At 42.6% G+C, this 20,302-nt stretch overlaps 1 protein-coding gene across 1 annotated transcript; it reads left to right on the top strand.

The window, feature by feature from the left end:
* The first annotated feature begins 1,230 nt into the window (after positions 1-1,230).
* On the top strand, positions 1,231-17,447 carry LOC310662346 (serine protease 27-like). The gene is made up of 6 exons (XM_083409143.1): positions 1,231-1,591; positions 10,357-10,383; positions 11,949-12,111; positions 13,383-13,654; positions 14,326-14,495; positions 14,985-17,447. Exons 1-6 carry the CDS (start codon positions 1,441-1,443, stop codon positions 15,279-15,281), a joined length of 1,080 nt encoding a protein of 359 aa, XP_083265269.1. The 5' UTR covers positions 1,231-1,440; the 3' UTR covers positions 15,282-17,447.
* The last annotated feature ends 2,855 nt before the right edge of the window (positions 17,448-20,302 follow it).

Below are 20,302 nucleotides of genomic sequence, written 5' to 3'. Positions count from 1 at the left end.
CCATGATGTTGAATATTTATCGCCGGGCAGATCATGGAGAAACAAAGGCAGCACGCTGTAACGGTTCGCCCACATGCCGTGCACCTGATAGCGGATCTCGGAGGCTTTCAACTAAGCAACAGCCTATTTGCAAAACTCAATGGGAGAGTGGCAGCAGCCACAGCAGAGCAAAAAATCAACAGCTCTACCTCCATCAGAGTACAGAAAACACTACAGAAAACCGCCAAGCTGATGGCTGGCCAACTCTCAGTCTAGGCAATGTGCTTCCCTTGGACACCAACTGTGTTTAGCGTCAGGGGCCAGCTAAAAACCTCCCTGTTCTGTCAGGATTATTATTTTCATTTTTTATGTAGAAGGATGGCTGGGTGGCTGGAAAAGTGACCAATGCTCTGTTTTACTATATTCTTGATTTTCTTTTCTTTTTATTACTGATTGTTGTATGTACACATTTAAAGCATTTACGAATCCACCATAAACATAGATCTCTAAGCAATTTGCAACAAAATAAAATACAGAATAATTTACCTCATTAATGAAACAGTAGAGTACTAAAAGTGACCAGATAAGTTAACATTTCAGAAATGAAAATGTTTTTGTGGCACATCAAAATCCGTTCAATGTTGACATCAGCCTTACCTCCACTGAGCAGGTGTTCCATCATGCAGGGGCTAATGCGCTGAATTCTGATTATAGAGATTTGATTTTGGGAGCCAGAAACACCTCCTAAAGCTCAGCCCCTGTCAATCTCTGTGATCTAGCTAGCCTATAGGGAACGAGGTACTATTTGTTTATTCTTGCAAGTCACCCTAGGATGAAGGGCGGAGTATACTCATGTCCCTGAAGTTCAACTGGCCTTTACCAGAGGCCAAGCTTTCAGTGAGGCAGGCTCATTGTTGTGGAACTCCTTGCTAATAGAGGTTCAGCAGGAGTCATTTACCTCCTACATATAATTTCTAATCTACTAACCTCACCCTCCTGTTCCTCAACACATGGAAGTATTGAAGGCTAATTGGCCCATATGATCAGCCCCATCTTTTCCAAAAGCTGCGGTTTGGATTAAGCAGCCTCGTATATCTTCCTGGCTTTGCCATTTCTCCACCTCTTATATCTTCCTGGATACCATTTCTCCACCAGGTACTGGCACATCCTTCAGGGATGCAGGAGCACAGCTGGCTGGATTCTCTGGATGGATATCTTAGGCTTCATCAGCCGGCTTCCCCACTTGGCTGCCAGACGCCACACTCGCAACCCAGCACATCAGTCAAACCAGTTTGGTGACATTGTGCCCGCCCTTCTGAGGGCTAGGTATTAAAGCATCTGCATCTTGGAGAGAAACAAGCCCTGTCACCCCAGAGGGCATCCCTCTTGCCGCGCTCTCCCAGTTCGGGGAGGATTGAGTGACAGCAGATCCAAAAACAAAAGAAAAAGGAAAACGGAATCATGGCAAGACAGCAAGGGGCACCCAGATTTGGTACCGCAGGAGTTCTGCTGCTGCTTTTGGCTACCCTGATGATTCAAAGAGGGATCTGCAAGCAGTGGCATTATGGATATAATTCTTGGGAGAATGACCAGCAGATAATACCCGACAGAGGTAAGCATTAGAAGTTCCCATTGCATTCATTTAGGCCACCTTTATTTCAACAATTTATATACTGCTTAAACAGCAGATAACAAGCTGAACAAATGCAAGAAAGATTTTAAAAAATCGGGCAATAACTATCGGATCAGAAATGCCTTAAAATGCTCTATGGGGAAGGACCATAGCTCAGTGGTAGAGCACTTGCCTTGTAAGCAGAATGTCCCGGGTTCAATCCCCCACATCTCCAGGTGGGGTTGGCAGAGACCGCCTGCCTGAAATCCTGGATAGCTGCTGCCAGTCCATGTAAACAGTACTGAGCTAGATGGATCAGTGGTCTGACTTGGTATAAGGTAGTTTCCTATATGCCTATGCTTTCTAAAATATAAAGTATTCAGTAGGTGCCAGAAGTTTAACAGGGAGGGTCCCCCTGTCTGATCCCATTTGGAAGAGAGTTCCACCAAAGATTGTGGAATCGAGACACTTAAGAGTGGGTCTAGGATCCAGGATTCCCAAATCCTTTCACCAGTCCTGGGGGGAAAAGTAGTACTTCGGGTGTGGTGTATTTGGGAGGCAAAACACCTAAGGCTTGTAGAGGCAAACATTCAAAGATCCTTGGAAAAGTGATCCTTTAGCCAGCTTCGTTTTTATTATTGTTAATGAACAGAGTGATCAAATGATGATAAAAAATGATATTTCTGTCCTTCTAGTGTGTGGTTAGGGCCAAAGAATTAATTCTAAGCTATGATTTTTAGTACAGAACCAGTGGTTGCCAAATGATTCTGGAGTAATTAGGTTAGTGCGGCCAAGCTGTGTGTGTGTGTGTGTGTGTGTGTGTGTTTTTTGGGGGGGAGGGTGGCATACAGGAGAAAAGTCTCCCTTGACCCACTGTGGAAAGGCTCCTGCTTTTCCTAATTTGACTCTATGGTAGTGATACCGAGTGTTTGTGTTGATTAGTTTTCTTTTTATTTATATCTCACTTTTCTATTAAAATAATAACCAAAGCACATTACAAAAATAAAATAAAATACATGCACACGCGCGCACACACATAATAAGAGAGTGCAATGATACATCATTAAAACAAAACAACAGTAGGAGACCACGGAGGAAAACATCAAGAGGCAGAAAAACTAAAATTAGACTTAACAATTAACAATAATTATACATTTAGTTTTTCTGCCTCTTGATGTTAATTGCTGCTTGAAATATTATTGCTAGACACTGGACAGATTTACTAGGGGCCACACTTCCAGCAAGTAGGTTTACTAGGAAACTCACTCATAAGCTAAGTAGCAAAAGGACAAAGCAAGACATTCCCCCCCCCCCCAACATGGTATGATTTTATTCAATATGTAAAAGATGACTCTTGCATTCTGAGTCCACATCCAACTTTTCAAAGTATACGGCTACCTTGAGACAATGCAATAAACTGTTCTGTACCTCTCTCCTCTCCCACACACTCTCAATGCACATTGCTGTATGGGTTTGTAATGTGACTTTTTAATCTTTTAGCCTTTATCAGCCTGAGAATTCCATAAAGATGCTCCTGACAGTATCCTCTTTCCCTCCCTCCCTCTGACCTAATTATTCTTTTTATTGCTAGTTCCTTGTTTATGTTTGCATTTATATTTGCTACTGATCTCTGTATCCTATTCTGAAACAAAGTGCCTCCTCGAGATATGCAAATCTGTAAAAACATGTTTGTTTGTTTTTTATATTTTTTATTTTAAAAACAACCAATAAAAACTATTGATATTAAAACTACAATTATATTGAGAATAGGGAAGAGTATTTTTCAATTCTCCACATTTCCACAACGGCTTTCAACATTTTAGTGCTATTTTATGCTACCATAACACACTTTTGTGTGCAATTTTGCCTAATATACACATTTTTTGCAAAGCAACTTTGCCCCGTATGCATTTTCCACTAATATGTGCATTCATATGCACACCTGCATTTATGTGCACATTACTTGGCTGGAGAGCTGCATTGCAAAAAAATAAAAGGAGAAATGCTAATTTCAAAGGATGGCTGTTCTCCAGTCCATATCTTGTTTCAGAAAGTGCAAACTGGGTAGACATTCCTTTAAATACAAACTGAATCAATTCCCACCCCCCATCCCATCAGTTATTGATTATGGAAGAATATAATGAAAGGGATTGTAGTCATATGGTCTTTGGAAATTCCAGTGCTAGATGAGGTGGGTGTACACGGATCGTATAACAGCCATCATAATTTCCCCCTATTTAGCATCATTCTGAGGCATTGTGGGTGATTAAAAAAGGTGGCTAGACACAGCTGCCCAGTCCTGTTTGGGTCACTGCTACTGCAGCCAGGTAAGCCCACTAACAGAGGGAGGGACCCACTAGAGGACACTTTGCCCGGGGAGCCCATCTCAAACTTTGAGCTATCCCTCCTTCCCACCCTGTGTCATCTTGCATATGGAAGGAAACTGAGACCATTGATGTCCTAACAACTGCAGTGTTTATATCTGGATGCACAGAAAGAAGAAGAGAGTGAGAAAGGGAGGTTGATACCAGAGAGCATTTCACATAGACTAAACTTCTTCGGTCAACATCTCTCTTTCTCCTACAACACACCATTTATGGTAATATGTGGTTAAGCCTGCCTAGTGCTTCCTCCTTTGTTAGAAGTGGGCAGAAAGTATGTTGCCAAGTTCTGAACTGGCCCCGGGAGCATCACTTCAGGAGCAGGCTGGATCAACACCAGCTTAGCAGGTGATAGTGCTTATCTCTACAGCCTGGAAAAAACAAACACCAGTTGCTGATTTCGGCATATCAAACAGCTGCTTCAAGGCATAAGAGCAAGCTAGGCTGGATTGGTTTCCTCATCTCCTGGCCAGTTGCCATCCTGATGTACAAATGCGAAGCTTAAGAAGGGGCCCATCCTGCTGATCCTAAAAGATGGCTGAGACGAGGAAAAGCGCTGTAGGAGACCATTTGTGGGAGACCATTTGCTTTGTGTGCAGAAGGTTCAAGATTCAGCCCCTGGCCTTTTCAGGTAGGGCTACGAATGCCCTCATTTGGAAGCCTTCCTTATTAGGTTGTCCCTAGCACCTGGTGTCCAGATTTTGCTGCCACAGAACATGGAATTTCCATGACTTTAGAGCCATTGATAGGCCTATTTCTTACCCTTCAGGGTTCAATTTTATCCCCTGTGCTATTTAACATCTACATGAAACTGCTAAGTGGGGCTATCTGGAGTTTTGTCAGCAATATTCTGATGACACAAAGATCTACTTCTCCTTTACATCTATAGCTATGGCAGTGGATGGGCTGGACCATTGTCTTGCTTCGGTAATGGACTGGATGAGAGCCAACGAACTGAAGCTCAACCCAGATAAGACTGAGACACTGTTAGTGGGTGGTTCCCTAGACCACGTGGGTGCCCGCTCTTGATGCGTAGTTTGTGGGTACTTCTGGATCCTTTGCTGTCACTTAAGGCTCAGGTGGTCTAAGTGGCCCGGAGTGCCTTCCATCAACTTCGGTTGGTGGTCCAGCTGTGCCCCCATCTGGACAGGATTAGCCTAACTTCCGTTATCTATGCTCTGGTAACCTGTAGGCTAGATTACTGCAATGCGTTACATGTTGGGCTGTATAAAATGGTCCGGAAACATCAGCTGCTGAAGAATTCAGTGGCCAGATGGCTCACTGGGGCAGGGCAGTTTGAGAATATTACACCAATCCTGGCCGAATTGCACTGGCTGCCAATTAGTTTCTAGGCCCAATTAATAGTGCTGGCTTTGATGTTAAATGGCTCAGGACTGCAATATCTGAAAGTCCGCTTCTCCTCAAATGAGATGACTCGGACCCTGCGATCATCAGCTGAGGCTCTTCTTCATGTGCCTCCTTCATGAGAGGTCTGGAGGGTGGCAACACGAGATCAGGCCTCTTCTGGAGTGGTTCCCCATTTGTGGTGTGGTTCCCCATTTCTCCAGGGGGATTCATCTGGTGCCTTCATTATACATCTTTTGGTGTTTCTCTTCTGCCAGGCCTTGGGCTGATTAGCATTCTATGTCCTTTTAAATGTGTGTGTGTGTGTGTGAGAGAGGGAGGAGATTATGGGTTTGGTTTGTTCTGATTTTAATATGTATTTTGTGTTTTTATTTTGTATTTTTATGCTGTGAACCACCATGAGATCTTCAGATGAAGAGCAGTGTATAAGTTATAATAATAATAATAATAATAATAATAATTAATATTGAGACCTGCCTAGCCTTGAAATAGAGAATTTGCTACTCTTGGTGACCCTTGCTTTCATGAATTCCCAGCTGCACACATATGGGTGGAGCTATTTGGAAAAAGAAGGGTGTGTGAGGTTTCTGGGAATGTTACATGATATTCCAAAAGATTATGGGATAAGCTGTTTGAGGACTTCTTGAGTGTGCTGTGTGCCAATCTGGGTGGTGTGGCTGATTGGATTAATTATGTATGGATTGTGTGCATATGGGGTGTGGATAATGTGTCTGTGATTCTAGTCCTGAATGATTTATGCAGTACTCTCTATCTCTCTCTTGGAAAAAAAATGAGATGCTGGTACTCATATCTTGATAAAAGTGTCATGGGTGTCAAAATAATATAGTTGCCATGGGCACCAAATAAGAAGGAGAAGGAGGTGATAGTACTTTCTACTGGTGGATATCATCACCCTTTGATCTAGGACAGAATGGCTGTTGAAAAAGCTTCCAGGATAATCCTACAGCCATGAATATTTTCCTGCAAAAGTTGTAGTTTGATGAGTCTGCCACTGGAGTCCCCTAGTTTCTTTTCACAGAATTGAAGTTCCCAGGGTTTCCCCTGGGAATGACTGTCAAAGCAGTTTACATATGTAGCATCAATAGGCCCACATGGAAGTGGGAGGCAGCAATAAATAAATACTTGGGAATAAAATTTTCATTGTATTTATTGCTACATTTGTCTGCAAATTATTATATGATGCAGGCTTCCTTATTGTGAAACTCCACTGTGAAGTCTTCAAGCTAAAACCTTTATGCTGAAGAAATGGGTGGTTAATTAGCTAATGATGATTTCCATAATTAGATCTGATATAACTTTATTTGTTCGCTTGCTCCTCTATGGCAGGTTAAATAGCTCCGTGACCACATGATTGACAAGCTGTAATTTAATCCTGAGGTTGGGAGAGTGGTTTTTAAACATTCCATGGCATCAGTTTAATGAATTCAAAGTCTGGCACTAATTGAACTAATGAATACTGAACACCAAGCTAATTGCACTAGATACATTTGCTCTTCAACTCATCTGACATAATGGTGCCAAGGTTCAAGGGAAGATTCCACTTCCCTTGAATTTAGTTTAAATACAGTGTTTAAATAATTTGCTCCCACTTAGCACATCTTATGCTTTCGTTCTTCTATTGTCCTCCTCATGAATTTGGGTGGTATTCATATACCATACAAATAATAACAGATTTGAAGTTGGCTTTTTCTAGGCAAATCAAAGTTAAAGCTAAGCATGATTTACTCTTGGATGGGTCAAATGTCAAACTGTGATTACATTTGCACATGGTTTTGCTCTTGTCCTTGTGACCATGCCAGAGGAGGAGCAGGGGAGTGCGAAAAGGGGGATCTGGGAGCCTGAGACTCATTTGTGTAGTGCTAATCCAGGGGTAGCCAATGTTGTAGTCTCCAGAGGCTGTTGGACTACATCTCTCACAAGCCCCTGCCAGAATGGCCAATGGCCAGGGATGATGGGAGTTGCAGTCCAACCACAGCTGGACTGCCCCTGTACAAATCAATGGATAAAGGTGTATGCACATATCCACCCTCTTTCACCCCTTCCTCCCCCCCCACCTGAAAGAACTGCATGCTAGTGCACGCCACAGCCCAAACCTCCAAGGGATATGGCACTCCCAAGTTCTATATAACCTTCCAACCTTTCTGTTGCTTGGGAGATTTTGTTAGCAGCTTGTGAATCACCTTAGTCATCCTGTCTTTGGATGTGACTGCACACCTCACCCTTTCCCATCTTGTATCTGTGGCTTTGCCATGGGTTGGGAAATCACTAATCTCACAGAACGGCACACCCTTATTTCTCCCATTGTAACAAAGCAAAAAGAAAGCAAACTGGAAAACAAAAAACCTAAAGCAAGATTCAATTTGTGTTGAGAAAGATAGTTCTGGCTGACGAATGGATTAGGATGATGTGAAATCATGAATATTAAGATGGTGGGTTTTGACTCTGCATGTGTGAGATATATTAGAGCTGCTTGTCTGATTAGGAATATCCGTCAATTAATTGCATCCCTTTTAGTTTACTAATCTTAACTAATTGAGGTTGCATATGTTGCACATCAGGAAAAATCTGCATATACTACTGAGAATAGCATACAAAACTACATTATATTTTGGAAAGCTGTGCAAAACTATGTTTATTGGGCAGAATTACATATAAAACTGTGTATAGTAGGATAAATTTGCACTATAATGCTGATGAATTTTCACAAACTGTTGCAGAAATGTGGAGAGCTGAACAATGAAAAAATGAGAAACTGAAACTGACAAATTCGCAGTGCACATTCAAAACGTTGTCTCAGAAGGAGTCCTGTTCAAAGCAGATCCCTGCAATTGATGTGCCTCAGTTAGTAATGCCCAACTTAAATCTTTTTCCTATGCCCAACTTAAATCTTTTTCCTAGTTGCATCCTACCTGTAATTTATTTGTCAGATTCGGCATTCGTGCAGCCTGACAGAATTTGACATGGAAGGTTGACCTGGTGGTTATGGGCAAAGTGCACAGATCTTTCTTGGGCCTGACCGTGGGTTAGCAGCCAAACCTAACAAATGCATATTCTTGCTAGTTAGCGTGAGAAGGGGCTAAGTCCATGGAGCTGTATGGCTGATAGGCAGATACTCAGACCATAGAAATGCAATTGGTAGAGAGGACTCAGTGTAGGGTTGCCATATTTCAAAAAGTGAAAATCCAGACACAAAGGTTTTTGTCCTTTTTTCAGCAAAGTTGTTGAACTTTTCTTTTTGATTTTTTAAAAAGTTTTTGGTAGAATCTCAACAAAAAATATATTTTTGAGCTAATTTTCAAATGAAAATCACCAACATCTACACTACTGACATGGGCTGCCATATGTCGGAATTTCCTGGACATTTCAGTGATTTTCGCCCAAATGCTGCTTAAGGGGGCTGAATACCAGCTATGTCTGGAAAATTCTGGATGTATGGCAACCCTAGCTCCGTGCATATAGTATTTTGCCTATATAGTTTTTACTGCTACTGTTTCTGTGAACTGAAACTGAGAAACTGTAAACTGTCCTGGTGGTAGAGGGAGTAAAGCACATAGACTCTCCTACCTGAATCCTTGGCTTCCTTTCCAATGTAAAACAAAATGCATTATACCAGACAATTAATGGTGATTACATGTTATAATAAATTGATTAGGATTGATTACATTTTTGGTTATGTCAGACACAGGTGATTAGTTAACATATATCATAACTTTTTTAAAAAGCAATTATATTTGATTTGGAATGAATTAGATTGTGTGCATTTCTTGTAATCAGAAAGTACCACAATGATTGGATGTAACTGGGATATATATTTAGAGAGAAAATGCTATACTGAAAATGAAAGGTTTTCTAGCACTGGATTCTTTTTAGCTTGAAAGGTATACAATTGATAGGCATATTTCAGATCCCTAATGGTAATCAGGTAAGTGCCTAATTTTCTGGGAGAGGATGATCTCCAAACCAGCTATTGTTTCAGGAATTTCAAGAAGAAACTTCCAGGCAAAGATTTGCAATTCAAATTTATTGTGATGTCAACAGACTTGCTGTGTGCTCCCTGTCTCAGGGTGGACTAATTCAGGGTGACTAATTCAGGAAACACTGCCCTGCATCTCAGTTGTCCTCATTTGCCCTCAGTGATGTCAGTGCATAGCTAAATCTGTTTAGCTATGTAATTGTGCTGCGCCTCAGTCAACCAAAATTTAATATCTTATATACTGCTTGATATAACAAAAACTCTAAGTGGTTCACACAAGCTGCAATCATAAAACTGCAAGCAAAAACAAGTCAGTACACCATATCGAAATGCAATAAATATCCAGTAAAGCATTGAGCAAAACGTTAAAACAAAAACACTGAAATTGCAAGTGCACTATTACCGTGATTTGGAGAAAAGACATGGTGGACCACATCCCTGAAGCATCTCTGACAGTGAAGGAAAAACTGGGCAAGATGGACAAAGCGTCTTCTGTCAAGGCAACTTCATGTGTTCCTTTCGTGACATCATTAAATGACATTGATTTGATATCTACAAACATAAGGAGTGCCCCCCTTTCTTTTAGTAGGAAACTCTTGCCATGAAACACTGTGCAGCAAAAAAACAGTTCAGTTATTAGATCAGCTGTGCTCTCCTCCAACAGGGCATCGGCTGATGCCATTCACATTCAGTTGACATCTTATTGGCCAGCATCTTGTGTTCCCACTGCTTGCCCTTGTCTGAGAACTGCGAGATGGAGATCATGTCTCCTCCTGTCCATTTCACACCAAGGCTTAGGTACAAGGTTTAAGCACAGTGCCTGGGGAGGTGGGAGAGATTTAAAAAAGCAGTCTCAGCATCAGGAGCTGGGGAGGATATTTGGGGCAATCCAATCCTCCCCCCCAATTATTTTCTTCTTCTTGGAATAAAAGTCCTGTGATAACTTCTGGTTTTCGATTGTGTATCTTTAGCTTTAAGCCCTGGGTCACAGTTGTCCCTGTTGATTCCTCCTCTTTCTGTTGCAGGTTATCATATGACCCGTTCCCATTGGGGTAAGTTTTTATCATCAGACTTTTTAACCTTTTACGCTGGGTTCTGGGGATAAGCAACCTGTGGCCCTCCAGATGTTGCTGGTGTGGTCAGGTATAATGGGAATTGGAAGGCAACAGATTGTCCATCCATGTCTTGTGCATTCCAGGGGACCCCACTAAGCAACACAATATGGACATCTACATCCTGCTTCTCTACTACAGATGTATCTTAGATCCTGGGTTTAGAGGTCACCTATGACAAGGCTAAAAGTGCAAATCTTTCTAGTGGGATGCAACAAATTCCCTATGAGCACAGGCAACCCAGGACTCAAAAGGGACGCAGGTGGCGCAACAAATTCCCTATGAGCACAGGCAACCCAGGACTCAGCTATACAGCTGCAAATAAAATGTTTTAAGTGTGCTGTAAAGTGCATTATACAAATGTGACAGTAGATGGTGATGGTGAGCTATGGCAAATTCAATATATTTTTCAAAACGTTAAAAAAAAGCATTTTCACTTTTTTAAAATATGTGTCTAGATTACACCACCATTACTTCTTAAAAGTTGTTTTAGCATGGAATTTGGTCTCTGTAGTTGGGGTAGATGGTTTCAATACCTTTCATCTCTTGATATAAGGCAGCTTCCTATGTTCAAAACATGGGAGAGGTCTTGGTCTCCCCTTTGTTGTTCCCACAAAGGTTGTCTTTTCAGTTAGGGCAACATCAGTTCTCCACACCTGTTAAATTTGAAGTTTGATGCAAAATTCAGAATGCTGAGAATCTTGTAGTGTCTTTAAAAGCAAGCTTATGAGGTCTCGTGGCTGAAACAAAATGAATCTGAAAATGAAATATAGTAAGATGATGTAGTTCAGTGCTCTGTGTTATCCTTTTCCCCTCTTTGTGCCTAGCAGAAATAGAATAAGACTGCAATCCCTTTACACACTTGCCTGTGTTTAAGCCCTCTTGTCAGTGGAACTTACTTTCCAGTTCATAGGCTGCGCCGCATATTAGACACAAGATGTAGACATGTGCCAAATCTACTCCCTTTGCAAAATGCATTGTCTAGACTTTGGAAAAAATGGAAATAAAACCAGTATCCCTCCACAAATTTTCCATTCCCCACTCCTCCATGAGTGATTTTAAACCTCTGGTCACACAAGAAGGCATCCATTGAAAATATCACCATTCTAATCTCTGAAAGGCTTTCAGTATCATTACCAGCACTTGAATTAGGCTCAGAAACAAACTGGAACCCAGTGCCATTGCCTTAGCAAGAGAAGCAAATGTAACCAGCAGGTGGGCCCCTATTAACAGTTGGCCCACTGCATTCAGGACCTTTTGGAGTTCTTGGAACTTTTCAAAGGCAACCCCAAATAGAACACAACACTAATCTAGGAGTGATGCAACTAAGGCCTCAGATGATCACTCAGAGAACAGGATGCTGGGCCAGATTCGGCCTTTTGTCAGATCCAGCAGGGCTGCTCTCCTGTTCTTCAGGAGTGTGTTGACTTAGCCAGATGTGCAGTGTACAGAACAGATTGCTCCCAGTGTTGAGTTTAACCCCACCCACTTCTTTCTTTTCCTAGTATGTGGGCGACCAATCACCCTGAATAGAAATGTTGGGGGTGAGGACTCTGTGGAAGGTGAATGGCCATGGCAGGTCAGTGTGAAGAAGATGGGCAAGCATATCTGTGGAGGGGCTTTGATAACCCATGATTGGATTGTGACCGCAGCACATTGCTTCCCACCGTGAGTAACCCAGAAATGGCTCTTTTCCTCCCACTTGCAGTCCACTGAGCCCAAGACTCTTTACAAGTCTGGTGGGAGACTATCCTATAAATGCACCCCCCCCACACACACTGCAAAGGCCCTGTTCTCTGTGTCATCCATGTCATCTCAGATGTTGTGGGAACTATAAGAAAAGCCCAGAAGATATAGGCTGTTTTCAATATATAGATAGGTTCGCCTGAAGATGTGTCATCCTTTGGATATCCTGGCCCAAGCCCTGCAGGTCTCTGTGTTAGACTACAGTCTTGGGGGTAATGCAGATTATGTCCAAGGCAAAGAATCCAGTTGTCTATAGACTACAACCCTGGTCATCTATCTTTCAAAAATAATCTCTGCTGAATTTCTCTCCTGACCATTGCAATTCCCCACTCAGCATTCCTATTCCTTGGAAACCAGGTTGCATATTTTAATTTATACATCCACTGCATTTCTGTTTCTAAAAATAAACTGAAGGCAAAGATTATGAGGCAGCCTCATATTGTTTTAATGTTTCACAGTATGTTAAAGCTTATAAGGTTCTGCAAATTCTGCTTTCCAGACCCAGGCTTAAGAATAAAGTATTAAAGTTCAGCAAAAGTTCAGCCTTGCAGCACCAGTTATCTTGATTAGTTTGCAAAAGAGCTGAGATATGGACACATGTTTCTATTAAAGTGCCTTAACAAAAGGTATTTTCAGGGCTTTTTCCCCCAGCTGGAACTCATCGCAAATCAGTTCCAGCACCTCTCAGGTGGGTGCCATTGCCATTCTAAGAGATTGAGGGAGGTGTTCATGATTAGTTCCGCCACCTCTTTTTTGAGAAACACAGCACTGGGTATCTTAATGAACTTCCCAAGGACATGAAATTAACAAGGAGCTCTGATCCAATCTGTTAGCTCAACTGCTGCAAGGCTTATTTTAATTAGCTGAAAGAATTGTTTGGCAAGATGATTTGTTTTGATCTGGTATACTTTGCTCTTGGCAAACTTCCTAGCTGTAAGATGCTTCAGATAAAGTGTACCCAGAACAAAGGCAGAATGGGAAATCAGAATCAGAATGCCCATGGGACCATCTCAGGCTTAAAGTGCAGGTTTGCCCAATGTGTCCCCCTTTTTGTTTTGTTGTTGCAAATTTGAGATAGTCTGAATGCTTCCCTGGGTCTAATAGCATCCCAAAGCCTCCTGATACCAGCCAAGTAAATTGTATGCAATGGTGACAATGTTCCTCATAGCAATTTTTCATCCATCCCCTTGCAGAGAAGGTGATCTCTCCCAATACTCCGTGCTGCTAGGGGCCAACAAACTGGAGAATTCCTGGCCCCACAAACAGTCCATAGGAGTTGGAGACATAATCAGAAATCCCCGCTATGCAGGGGAGGCCACAAGCGGAGACATCGCCTTGGTGAGGCTGATCTTCCCAGTGAGATTCACCAATTACATCAGCCCAATCTGTGTACCTGCACCCAACGTGGACTTTCCTGCAGGCATGATGTGCTGGGTCACTGGCTGGGGAGATATCAGTGAAGGACGTGAGTACTGGGAAAGGGGAAAATGTTAGAACTGGACAAGGTTTCCTTTCTTGTCCAGGAAAATGCAAAATAATAATGATGCACCCTTCCTGCTCTATAAAGCCTGTTTCTAAGATCCGTGCCCCAACTTTCCTTTCCCTTGTAATGGGATTTGCTGAGAATACGTATGAATGCTTTGAAAAAATACTGTGATCAATGGTTAGTGGTCATGATGGCTGTATGCTAATTCTGGGATCAGAGGGAGAAGGCCGCTGCCCTTGTGTCTTGCTTGTAGGCATCTGATTGGATAGTGTGGGAAGCAGAGTGCTGGAGGGAAAAGGATGAAGCTCAGTGCTAGAGCACATGCTTTGCGCTCCAGCTTCTCCAATATATTACAAACACCCAGCCTGCTTGAAGAAAATTAGGAACTTGACTTACACCTGGAGCCTGGTAAGTATGCTAGAAGTAAAGGTTGGCCTTGCATGTTACCCAACAATTGGAAACTAGTAAAAACTTTGTTCCAGCTGATTGCATCTATATCCTAAAGGTATACTTGCCTGACCTTCTTGCACATCTGTTTACGGTGTGCCTTCCAACTCACAAATGGATTGTCCAAGTGGTAAAGGAGATATAATAAAATGATAACCGTGTCTCCATGTTTCTGCTTCACTATCCCATGTTCTTCACGTCAGAGGATCTGCCTTCTCCAAAGAAGCTCCAGAAGCTTCAGGTGCCCATAATAGATCTTCAGACTTGCAGAAGGCTCTATAGTATTGACATGGGACCAAACCTGCCCCAGAAACCCATCCAGGACGACATGATGTGTGCCGGGTATGCTGAGGGTATGAAGGACACGTGTAAGGTGAGGGATTTCTCTCATCAAGACCTGCCTTCAGTTCCACATGGATAAGGTCCTTCCTGTCTCACTTGCTATCCAATTCTATTATTCTTTAAGACATTTGATATTCAGCCTCGCCATTGAAAAGAGACTTCATGAGATGGCATACATTAACTGTCCAGGGGTCCTTTCCCTTTTCCCTTGTGGGTCCTGCTTGTGGGCTTTCCTGGGGCATCTGATTGCCCCCTGTAAGAACAGAATGCTGGACTAGATGGGCCTTTGGCCTGATCCAACAGGGCTCTTCTCATGTTCTCATCCCCTCCCCACAAAAAACTATGCATTCCCAAACATCTTCTCCACCCTCGACATATACTTCTTTGTAAAATGCATTTTGCTTTGGTTTCTAAGCTGAGAACTGCACTGTTGAGAACTATGAGAAGGTTTCCCCACCCCCTAACAACCATGCCACACTGAATCACCAATGCATCTAACACCCATCTTTTGTTGGCCTAGGGTGATTCTGGTGGTCCACTGATGTGCAAGATTAACCAGGAATGGCTCTTGGCTGGTATTGTCAGCTGGGGAGAAGGCTGTGCTGAGAAGAACCGCCCTGGCGTGTACATCCGCCTTACCGCGTACCATGACTGGATTCACAGGATTATCCCCAATTTGGAGTTTGTTGAACCTAGGAGGGGTTACAACACCAGGATCAGGAATCAAGGCACTTCCGGAGCTCTTGGGAGGGGACAGGCCTTCATAACTGCTCTGCTCCAGGTTTTGGTGTGGACCCTTATTCATATCTTGCCATAGGATCTGTGGGAAAAAGAAGTTATAAGTGGTCAAGTGCTGCGGGGTTACCTCTCATCTCATCTTTCTCCCATTTCTTGGTCACTCCTAACTTCATCTGCCCAGGATTCTAATAACTACTATCCACTTGGCCGTGAGCAGCACTTGCACAGGAAGAAACAAATGCACTGAGGGCATGGATGTCTCTGCAGACATAGAGATGGTTTGGTGCTTCCTTCTCAACAGGGGAATGCAGCACCCTTTTTCATGACCCCTACTAGCCACTGTCTCCTTTCTTGCCACAAAACTTTTACATATGTATGGTGCAATCAGAAATCATGGGTAGCTGGGACGGGGGGGGGGGGGAGTGGTCTCTGGAATCATCATGTGCCTGTTGTTGGGTGATACCTTAAGGCAGGGGTACCCAAACTTTTTTCAGAGGGCCAGATTTGATGAAGGCCCGTGAAATGGAATTTGGACATGCCTGTCTTAAGGGACAGAGTTGGACCTCTGAGGCAAATTAATTGAGGCTCAAACTACAGAAAACACTCAGCTGTCTGATTCCCCCACTATTTTTTTTTTAAAGGCAAAACAGCTTTGTAAACTGTCTTAAACTTTCCAGTAGCACCGTAGAGACCTAGAGCAGGCATTCCCCAAAGCACCTTTCTCACCCATGTGTGAGACACACACAGAGAGAAAGAGGGCTAGACCAATTCATTTTGTTCCCTGAGGAACAAAAGGCACCTCCCTCTCCAGTCAACATGCATAGAACCCAGGGCTGATTTATTTTGGCACTTGAGGCCTCTGCCCTTCTCTGGTAGCAAAATAAAAAATAAAAAATACAACAATAAATTCAGTAATTAACAATTTGATGTCATTTCATGACACTGAAAATCAGCTACCTGAGATAGCTGCCTGATTCATGGTAAATGCCAATTCCTACCTCTGATACTGAACTTGCTTTTTACTGGATCAAAGTTGAAAAGCAAAGTCATCAATGTATTTTGATACGTTCGAATTTCTAAAGATTAGCATTATCTTCACCTCCCTTTCCCATGCCCAGGTCAGTGTATCACAATATGCATTAAAAAAAAAAAGTTTCAACTTTAGGATGCTAGTGTTATGGCTATTTTAAAAGTCCATATTTCAGTCTAATACAAAACTGTCTGTTTGGAATACGTATGTTTGAAACAGGTTTGTGTAAGAGTTGCTTCAAGGAATCCTAACCTTTACTCCCCCTTTATCTATTTCTATCTGCCCACATCACTTTATGTTTTCAAGTATACCTGAAATACAAAATTATAGTGATTCTATGACAATTTCATTGTCATGGCATCCTGGGAGTTGCAGTCTGGGAATAATGGTCTGTTAGGCATCTACGCTGTTTTCTCACAGAACTGCAATTCTCAGGAGGAAAGAATGACTTTCAAAGTAATTAAAAACTGTGATGTAGATGTGCCCTTAATCAATCACATGCACTATTCCTCTGCTGGCCATGACACTAAGCAGCAGCCATTATCCTGTCTTCTATGGGTTTAACTATTTTCCATTACCAAATTATTAGCAATCATGTAGTAGGTTTCAGAGAAAATTGAAGATGAGGCATAGACACCCTGATGGTGATTGGCACCACAGTACAAGGGCAAGGGAGATCTAAGTCTTCCCTCCACAACTGTGGTTTGGTAAATATAATCTCCTATACAGTAGTTAGCATTAAGGAAAAAAACCACTCCCATTGGCAGCTGTACTCCCCCCCCCCAACCAATGTTATCTGCTGGACTGGGCAAGGGAATATTTTTACTGAGACCAGAGTTGGGGTGGGATGACTTAACCTTCCCCTCCCTCACAGTGGTGATTACAGCTGCCCCGACCCCGCAGCCAGGTATTTAATTAAAACAAATTCATGACATGATAGCTAATCACATTGCTAGCACAATGTGTAGTTAGGGGCCTTACATTTTGCTTCCTTTATGGAGACCAGAGCCAGATGCCCTGAAACTTTAGCTCTCAAAATATTCTCAAGAATCCTGTAAATGAATGAAAAGTGAAAAAAATTAAAGGGGTGGAAAAGTGAAAAAATTGAGGGGTGGAAAAATTAAAGGGGAGTGTTTAAAGTGTTGGCCACTGGAGTGTATGGTTTGTGTGATTTGCAAAATGTCACATATTAATAAAATACTTTGCTTAATAAAATCCTTTCTTGGTGTTCAAAGGCTCTTTAATGGTGTATTAAAGTAGCTGGAATAAACAGCAGCACTGATGAAAGATTAAAGCAGAAGGGGAAAATAATGTAATGCACATTGGATGAAAACAGCCAAGAAAAACAGTCAGATGTCACTTATCAGCTTTCAGTATATCCCTTTTCTGCCCAAGGTGGAGCAATTAATATAAGCTATGAACACCTTTCAGTAGCTGTACGAGGTGAAATAATGTTAACATGTTGTTTCAACAAGTGGGCGGAATGAAACCCAGGTGCCATGGTTGCCAAATCTAGGCAACAAGAGCAGAGTAGGAGCAGAAAGACATACTGTTCTGAAAAACACACCATAGAATGGCAGTTATGGCCACAACCCTAGTATCAGTTACACCACCACCAGCATCTCTCTATCATTGCTCACTGCCCCCCCCCCCCAGATGCTCAGACATGTAGGGAGCCAGTACATTGGTGCTGGCAAGCACCTCCACCCACTGACCCACCTAAATAGTAAGTTGCCTTGTGACTGCTTTTAGTTGGAAAAATCAAACATGAACATAACTAAATAATAATACCCTCCATTCTGTGCACAATGACACCTCAGCACCTCCATGCTGGGAGACCTTGCGTCTCTGAGATCCCAGGTAGCCTGGAAGGGAGAGCTGGGGTAAGATATTTTTCTGCCTGAGGTGGAGCGATGAATGGCACATCTCTCACACACAAGTCTAGGTGCATAGGACCCAAGGCTGGTCAAGTTATTTTTTTGGACACCTGAGGCAGAAAACCCCCACAAGCAACTCTCCCTGACCCTGGCAATCAAAATGGATTGGGCCAGATTAAACGAACTTGGTGTGCTAGTAAAAGACTGCACAAGGACTCCCATGAGCATAATAGGGCTTCCCCCATGCTTCTTGGCCACTTGCCCCCACATCTCCCCCAAATCTGCTCTGGGGAGTCAGGAGAACTTCCAGAACAGCATACAGAGGGAGGAAAAGGGAGACAAACACCACAATGCTGTTGCTACCCAAACAGCCACCGTCCTCCTGCCAACCTTCCCCCAATTGTCCTGAATTCTATTGTGTTGGTAAGGGGAACCTGTGGTTCTCCAAGTCCCATCCGCCCCAGCCAGCATGACCAAGGTCAGGGTTGATGGGAGTCATAGTTCAAAATATATGGAGGGCACCAGGCAGGGGAGGGATGTAGAGTGCCATTCACATTGATACTGCTGTATCAACAACAGTTGTCTCCCTAGCATCTGTTATATGGAGACTTTTTGAAATATGGCAACCATACTTCAGATATAAAATGTGTGTTTTCATATAACAGTGTCCTGGAATGGGTTTTCCAATGCTTTCCAGATATAAGCCTTCAACAATCTCTTTAAGAAATGGAGCAGCAGTCAGAGCATGATGATGATGATGATGAATAATTTATTTATACCCCACCCATCCGGCTGGGTTTCCCCAGCCACTCTGGGCAGCTGCCAACAGATTAAAAACAGAATAAAACATCAAACATTACAAACTTTCCTAAACAGGGCTGCCTTCAGATGTCTTCTAAAAGTCAGATAGTTGTTCATTTCCTTGGCATCTGATGAGTTTGAAATCCATTGCTTTTTTCTTGTTGCTGTTCTTTCACCTTAGCTATATGTACTCATATGTTCCCTGCTTCCCTGAAATGCACACTTTAACAAAATCATTGGATGCTGTGTTCTACAAAGCTGGAAAGACACAGCTATAGACATTTCAAAACATGCCTCAGGGCTTCCGTGTTCCAGCGCTGAAGAACATTCCGCTTTCCTCTAGTACAGCAATTGTGCACTTGGTAGTGATGAAAGAGGCTGCATATTAATCTGCCAAGTTTCAAAAAAATGAAGAAGTGGTAAATGCAGCCTCCTCACAATCTTGACATTGTTTAACACTGATGAAAGCAGAGTTGTGAAAGTCTAGATTTATTAGCATCTGCAGAGCCAATCAAATCATATTATTAAATATGTACTGCAGGATGCATAAGACTCCTACAAATCAAGGTCAAAAGGTTGACCGAGGTTGCAACACTATATACACTTACCTGGGAGTAAATCCCATTGAACTTATTAGGGTTTACTTCAGGTAGACATGTATAAGTTTGTACTGTTAAAAAATAAATACCCTATACTATGTATCACACGCTCCGAACCTGGTTGTGCATTGGCCACAACCTTTTGTACAGCAGGCTAGTTTCTTCATACTCTCACACCCCTCTCTACCTGCCCTGCCCCATTCAGGCAAACAAAAATCTGAGTTCAAGGACACAGTCCAGCCAGGCAAAAACACCTGAGGAAGGTACAAAGCAGGGCCAATAAGTGATGTGATTCAAGAGGGTGTGGGGCTATGGGGAATGTCCTGAGAACCAGACAAAGAGACTCCTGGGCCTGAAGTTTCCCTATTTCTGAACCAGATGCCCAGCTTGTTAAAAAAAAGAAAAAGAGTCAAGGTTGCATTTTCAGCCAGCTGCATTCCTCTTACAAGTATGATGTAGAATAGTTTATACAAACCTCATTAAATGGTAAGTTTTACAAGTCCTTGGAGGCAGCATCCCCAGAGTGTGATTGGTGGCTTGTCAGCTTTAGACTGTGTTGCAAATGAGAATTTATGCGATGACTATTCATGACAGAAGATAAGAAAGCAAAGTGCCTCTCTCTCAACATGGAGGCTACTCTGATTAGTGCCTCTGAAATCCCCAGCTCTACAAATATTTGTAGCTCTTTAAACCTGGTTTGCAGAAGCTACATCAGTTCCCAGGCCCATGGGCTGCTCGGGATGTTAGATATCTGGGAGGCTTGTTTAAGTTTATAGCGGGGTTTTTTTGGAAA

This window comes from Podarcis tiliguerta (genome assembly GCF_965153285.1).
Source record: "Podarcis tiliguerta genome assembly, chromosome: 13".
In the NCBI taxonomy this organism is placed as follows: Eukaryota; Metazoa; Chordata; class Lepidosauria; order Squamata; family Lacertidae; genus Podarcis; species Podarcis tiliguerta.
Note: the sequence above shows the minus strand (reverse complement) of the source record. Positions and strands in the feature narration are given on the sequence as shown.

What these genes read in the sequence shown, in the direction of transcription:
- LOC310662346 (XM_083409143.1), top strand. Translation starts at nt 1,441, where the DNA reads ATGGCAAGACAGCAAGGGGCACCCAGATTTGGTACCGCAGGAGTTCTG. An exon ending in GCAGCACATTGCTTCCCACC is followed by an intron (nt 12,112 to 13,382) that starts GTGAGTAACCCA and finishes ATCCCCTTGCAG; the next exon opens with AGAAGGTGATCTCTCCCAAT. An exon ending in GTATGAAGGACACGTGTAAG is followed by an intron (nt 14,496 to 14,984) that starts GTGAGGGATTTC and finishes TTGTTGGCCTAG; the next exon opens with GGTGATTCTGGTGGTCCACT.